This window comes from Malurus melanocephalus, unplaced genomic scaffold, assembly GCF_030028575.1.
Source record: "Malurus melanocephalus ecotype Western Australia unplaced genomic scaffold, MMel_1.1 scaffold_1046, whole genome shotgun sequence".
Lineage (NCBI taxonomy): Eukaryota > Metazoa > Chordata > Aves > Passeriformes > Maluridae > Malurus > Malurus melanocephalus.
This window is the reverse complement of record NW_026624278.1, coordinates 84,869-91,329: the sequence shown is the minus strand read 5'-3', so window position 1 is coordinate 91,329 and position 6,461 is coordinate 84,869. Positions and strand designations below refer to the sequence as shown.

General features: G+C 61.5%; 1 protein-coding gene across 2 annotated transcripts in view; it reads right to left on the bottom strand.

Moving 5' to 3' along the window:
• The window catches only part of HDGFL2 (HDGF like 2), a 9,223-nt gene extending 3,285 nt beyond the window's left edge, over positions 1-5,938 (bottom strand). For both annotated transcript variants that reach the window (XM_057386765.1, XM_057386764.1), the window contains exons 1-9: positions 5,775-5,938; positions 3,905-3,981; positions 3,693-3,831; positions 1,919-2,098; positions 1,478-1,594; positions 1,262-1,333; positions 935-1,076; positions 583-658; positions 216-501 (exon numbers count right to left, since the gene is read on the bottom strand). In XM_057386765.1, the coding sequence (XP_057242748.1) occupies positions 216-501; positions 583-658; positions 935-1,076; positions 1,262-1,333; positions 1,478-1,594; positions 1,919-2,098; positions 3,693-3,831; positions 3,905-3,981; positions 5,775-5,846 (1,161 nt within the window). In that variant the 5' untranslated portion in view covers positions 5,847-5,938. The remainder of the gene's footprint in view (positions 1-215; positions 502-582; positions 659-934; positions 1,077-1,261; positions 1,334-1,477; positions 1,595-1,918; positions 2,099-3,692; positions 3,832-3,904; positions 3,982-5,774) is intronic.
• Positions 5,939-6,461: the final 523 nt, after the last annotated feature.

Genomic DNA, 6,461 nt, shown 5'->3' with positions numbered 1-6,461 from the left:
CCAGATGTGAAGCTCACAGCTGGATGAGCCATCCTGGGACAGGGGAAGAGCTCCCACTCCAAGGYATGGATGTGCTATTAAACACCGTGTGGGCCACTGCAGGGTAACCCCAGGCCAGCAGAGCAGTCCCCTGCCACTCCTGGAGGTCCCTGCTGTCCTACAGGGGGGTGACAGGCTGTCCATCCATCCCCAGCTCCCCACAGCTCCACACTCACCTCCTTCTCCTGCTCCAGCTCTGAGTCCGAGGAGGACGGAGCCTTGGCCCGGCCCCTCCGGCCCTTCTTGGCCGTTTCATCGTCGGCGCTGCTGTCGGAATCCGAGTGCACCTCCTCACCCTTCTCCGCCTTCTCCTTCCTCTTCTCCTTCTCCTCCTTCTCCTGCTCCCGGAGCCGACGGATCTCCTCCTCCTGCTCCCTCTTCCTCTTCTCCTCCAGCTCCCGCCGCCGCTCCTCGTCGCGCCTCTTCCACTCGCTGATGCGATCCACGTCGCTGTCGCTGTCACTGCGAGGACAGGRCAGGCTCGGACCCCTGGGTGACCCCCAGGCCAGCCCAAGGGTGCCAGTGTCCCAGMTGGGGACTCACCTGTCACTGCTGGAGCTGCTGGGGACACGCTCTGGCTTGGGTTTCCTGCCCCGGGGCTTGGGAGGAGGTTTCTCGGCTGCAAAACAATGGGGACACAATCAGCAGGAGCCATGGAGGGCCCTCTGTTAAAACAGCCCCCAGAAGTGGAGGCAGAGGGGTTCTGGAATGTGCTCAAAATTGGGGAGGGGACCCCAGAGCCTTGGGAATGCCAGAGCTCCTACACTTCCATCCCCAGGAGCCAGAGGTGGCAGGAGCAGGGGCAGGAGAGGGGCAGAAGAAGGAGAAGAAGGAGAAGGAGAAGGAGAAGGAGAAGGAGGTGCAGGAGGAGCAGCAGGAGCAGTCCCAGGGGTACCTGGCTTGCGGCCCCGTGGTGCCTTTTTCACCGACACGTCCGACTCAGAATCCGAGTCTGACTTGGTCATGTCCACGGTGGCGTTTCCCATCTCCAGGTCTGAGTCCACTTTAGAGTCAGAGTCAGAGCCAGACTCCATTTTCTGCAGGCAGAGAGAGGGGCTGGCATGGAGGGCGGCACTGGGGTGGCACTGCCCCAAATCCAGCAGTGTCCTGACCCCAGCAGCACCCAAATCCCAGAATTCAAGGGACCAGCAAGGTTCCTTTGGGTGCTCCAGCCCAGGACACAGCCCCATCTCCAGCCTCCCTCAGATCAGGGGTCCTTTACCTTCTTCTTCCTCCCCGCTGCCGGCATCCTCCGAGGAGCCCGGGCCACCGGCTTCTTTTCAGGAGTGAAATCCTGGTGGAAACATGGAGCAAACATGGAGCAAAATCCATGAGCAAAATCCATGAGCAAACATGGAACAGAGTCACCACAGCATCAAGCCAGTCAAGTTCCCTCCAGCCCTCACCACCCTGCCAGTGTACCCCAAAATCCTCTCACCTGGTCGCTGTTTTTTTCTGACTCAGAAGATGTTTCTGAGTTCTCCTCTTCCGTCACGGAGGGGCTGCCCTGATCCAGGTCGCTGGAGGATTTCCGAGGCCGTTTTGTCACCGGCATCTTGCAAGGGAGAGGTGACAAGATAAGAGAAGCCCACTCCTTCTCTACCCACCACAGAAAGCAAATGCTTCCCAGGAAGGGCTTTTTCCAGCTCTTCCCAAAAGAAGATCTGCAAGAGCTGCAGATCTCTGGATCCAGGACTGGCCACCCCACAGGCATCATGAGACAGCTGTGAGAGCCCCCAAACCATGCTGAGCCCCATTTCCCACTGGAAAATCAAGAGGGAGTTGGTTTCTCCACCACTTCCACCCACGGTGGGTGCTCTGCATTGCAGCCACGTTGTCCCCTGTCCAGGACACCTTCCTGTCCCCAGCCCACACTCACTTTCATRGCCAAGGATTTCCTCTTGAGCCCGCTGTGGTCGCTGCCTCGATCCGAGTCCTCGTCGCTGTCCACCTTGTCCGTGGGGACAGTGGCCATGGTCGAGTCGTCCTCGTCATCCCCAGCGTCGCTCCCCGCCATGGGGTCGTTCTCGGGGACGTCGCTGTCGGAGGAGCTGGCGGGCTAAAGGCAGTGGGGACAGTGGGGTTAGGGGGGCCTGTGGGGTATTTGGGGGGCAGGAGAGGAGGGAAGGGGGTATCAAGAGTGGGGAGCACAGGAGGGCAGAGCTGGGGGTGCAGCAGTGCAGGGCAGCCTCCCTTCCCAGCATGGATCCCTCCGGAGCGGCCCCAAATAACACCACCGCCCCTTCCTGCAGCCCTTCCCACAGCCCCTCACACACCACAACACATTCCCAGGGTGCTGCTGCCTCTCTGCCCTCTTTCCCCATCCTCACACTCTGCCAAAATCCCTGGAGCAGCCCCAGCCCTCTCTGCCCTAACGGCGCCAGACACGCTGGGGTGGCTGGGTTCAGCTTCTCCTTCTCCCTCCGCTCACATCAGGCCTCTTCCTGGCCACATTCCCCACGGGAAATGTCCACACAAGGAGTCCAGGTGGCCACTGTGCTCTTCCCAGGAGGGATCTCCTGTGTCCAGCTCTCTGAAGGTTTCCTCATTTCTCCAGCCCATCGGGAGGTTCCTCACGTGGGGACATCACACCCCAACTTCATCTTCTTGGCTGCTCCTTCGTGTGTGGCAGGAGTGATATTCCTGGAGCCAGGATTCTTCCAGCTGCTGGAAAGYTTCTCCTCACACTCCTCACCACCTCACTGTCAADGCCAAGGAAACTTGAGTGTCTTCTCCTGCTCCTTTTGCCCCCAGGACATGGTTGGTGTTGGTGATCCCTCAGCCTAAGGAAACTTCGGTGTCTTCTCCTGCTCCTTTYGYCCCCAGGACGTGGTTGGTGTTGGTGATCCCTCAGCCTCGTTGGCTCCCTCATCCCTGACAGGAATTCCCAGGGATTCCTGGCCATGGCAGGCACTGCTTCCCTCACCATCAACAATCTGTAGCTCTTTTCACAGCCTCACCTTACCCTACAGCCGCAGTTTTGCGGGGACCACTTCCCACAGCCCCTCAAAGCTCATCCACACTCCTGACCTCACCATGGCAAAGCCAGGGGGTTCATTCCCTGTGCCTGCTGATCTCCAGGGACCACCTCGATCTCCAGGGACCACCTCGACCTTACAAACTTTACAAACCTTCCTCTGCCCCTCCAGCCCCACTACCAACAAAGCCAACGCCTCCTGTGATGATCTTCACACAATAAATTGGATCCCAATTACGGTGATGAGATGATGACAATGAGCCATCCCCTGGCCAGCCCATCCCCTGGAGGGCTCAGAACCTCGGGAATGGATGGAGAAAGGGACTGCCCAACAGTCCATGAGCAGATCCAGGAGCTAGGGATGAGCAAACCTCAAGTTCTCACTCTGAGAACAAAATCTCAGCAATTTTGGGTAAGAGGCMCAAAGCAGTTCAACGTGGACAGCGGGGCAGAAGCGCTTTCCCCCACAGCAACTGGGAACTTCCAGCACTCCTGGAAGCCCAAGGGAAGCCCCTCCACGGAGGAAGTTGAGGAGAATGGACTCCTTGAGGAAGGGAGAGGGCAGGGAAGGARAGCAGAGCTAATTCCACCCCGAGGAAGCCAAGCTGGAAGCTGGAAGCRATCGGCACAGCAGCGAGGAGAAGCAGAGACAGTCCCCTGCCCAGCCCACACTCACCGCAGGGGCACTGTAACTGGCGTGGGGGTTGTTCTGGATTTCCCACAAGCCCTCGTTGAAGCCTTTTCTCTTGTTTGGTTTCCCGTATTTGTCTTTGTATTTTTCGTAAGGGAACAGATCTTTAGGGCCCAAGAAGGCRCTGGAGAGAGACAAAGCAGAGGTGAGGCCGGAGCGGAGGCAGAGYCCGGCGGGGGGAGCGAGGCAGCGCTTACGTCTCGTGGGTGCCGAAGAAGAAGATGGGGTACTTGTTCGGTGGGGGTTTCACGGCGCCGTCCGCGATGTCATCGATCTGAAAGGAAACCCAAAGCACCAGGTGGTCAGAGACAGCGACGGGTGACGCGTCCTCAGCCCTGGCAAAGCGGCGTCGGGTCCGGCACCCGCTTGGAGCCAAGCGCGGCAGGAAAAGCACCCAGGACGGGGCCCTGGCTACGGGAGCTCTACGGGAAGGATSCGGCACCGAGGTCTTGTGGGCAACYTTGTGGGTCTGGTGGGCCTTGAGCTACTCCCCCGGGATCCGTGGCAGCGGGACCCCGGCTGTATGGGCGGGGGGCGATCGCTGAGCGGCCGCAGGGTCCTTGCTGGCTGGAGCCCCGCTGCCGGTGGGACACGTGGGACACCCCGTCTTCTGTGCTCCGGGCGGGCTGGGCCGCGGGCGGGGGGAGCCTCGGGGTGTGCAGGGGGTGCTGGGGAGGTCTTCGGGGCAGGGGGACCCTTCCCCAAAAAGCAAGCGAGCTAAAGCGGAGGGGCGGTCCCGGCAGGAGCGGCAATCCCGGATCTCACGGGGATCTCACGGCGAGGTGCGGCCAAGCAGCGTCGAGTCCGGCCCCCTGAGCTCCCCGATCCCACACAGTTCCACCTGCCAGTCTCTTCCCATCCACGGGCAGAGGATGAACCCGCCACACCCTCCTGGGGACCCCGCAGAACCCCMGAGCACCCCCCAGCTCAGCACATCCCAAAGCAGATCCCGCTCTCTGGCACGACGCTGTCACCCTCCCCACACACTCCARAATCCCAAATAAACCCCAAAAGTGCAGCAGCACCCACTGATCCTGCACTGAGAGCRCTCACAGCAGCCACCCACCTGTGTCACACCCGGAGTGTCACCTCGCTGTCCCCAACAAGGGACAGAGCCCCAGACCCCACAAAGCAGGACCCCATCCCAGTGCAGGACCCCATCCCAGTCCTGAGGTCCCATCCCGATATGGGATCCCATATGGGATCTCTGTGCCAGTTCTGGACCCCATCCCAGTGCAGGTGCTGATATGGGGTCCCCCATTCCAGTACAGATGTGGAATGGGAGCTCCCATCCCAGAATGGGACACCCCATACTGGTACTGGACCTCATCCCAGTACAGGGGCTGATATGGGGTCCCCCATTCCAGTACAGATGTAGAATGGGAGCTCCCATCCCAGAATGGGACACCCCATACTGGTACTGGACCTCATCCCAGTACAGGGGCTGATATGGGGTCCCCCATTCCGGTACAGATGTGGAATGGGAGCTCCCATCCCAGAATGGGACATCCCGCACTGGTACTGGACCCCATCCCAGTACAGGACATCCCAACCCAGTGTGATCGCTGGGATGTGACCCCACACCCCAGTCTGGGTGCTGGGACAGGTCCCTCATGCCAGCACCGGGTCACATTCCATGACAGACACCGATCTGGGTCCCGCATTCCGAACGGGACACCCATCCCCGTACCGGGTTCCCATCCCGGTACAGATCCTCCTATCCCGGTACAGGCACCGTTACAACATCTCCACCCTGGCACCAGCCCCCCATCCCGGTACAGGGCATCCCATCCCGGTACCGGTATCTCCATCCCGGTATGTGTTCCCATCTCGGTACCGTGCACCCGATCCCGATATGGGATCCCCCTCCCAGTACGGGATCCCAATCCCGGTACAGATACCGTTATGGCATCTCCATCCCGGCAGCGGCCTCCGGTCGGGAGACAGCGGTCAGTACGCGTCCCCATCCCGTCTCCGGTCCCCCCACCCGATCCCGCCCTCATCCCGGTCCAGGACCCCCGCCCCCCTCCCGTTCCGTCCCCCCGCGGCGCGGCCCCGCCGTCTCACCCGGGCCGGCCAGTGCGGGTAGCCCTTCATCTTGGCGAAGACGAGGTCCCCGGGTTTGAAGCTGTGTGGCATGGCGGCACCGGGGGGCGCGGCGGGCGCGGGGGGCACCGGGCGCGGGCAGGCCCAGCCCAGGCCGCGGCAGCACCGGGCAGGCGGCGGGGGCGGCCCGCACCGCACGGCACGCAGGATGTCCCGCCCCCGGCCGCGACAGAGCTTTCCATTGGCTCTGCCGCACGTCGATCAGAGATCCTGGCCAATAGGAGCGAGGCTGTGGAGCGGCGGGATAACGGGATTGGGCCGCGCCGCCGGAGGCGCCGAAGCGGGGGGCGCTGGGGGGCGGGGCCTGAGGGGCGGGGATGGGGCTCAGCCCGGGGTGGAGGGGGATTGTCCCGGGGTGGCGGGGATTGTCCCGGGGTGGCGGGGATTGTCCCGGGACACGGGGCTGGAGTGTCCCCAGGGCCGGGAATGGGTGCGGGCTGTACCTGTCCCTGCCTTGCGCGCACCCTGCTCGGCGGGGAGCGCGGTTCCTGTGCCGTGCCTTTCATCCCGGTAATACCCTCTTCATCCGGAAAGGGGTTTTAAGAGTCGTGTGGGAAGTGACTTTAAAATATGCTGAAATACAGCGACAATTTAAGAACCAAAAAATCCCCCAAAGAAAGAAATTGATTGAGAAATAAACTGCAACTG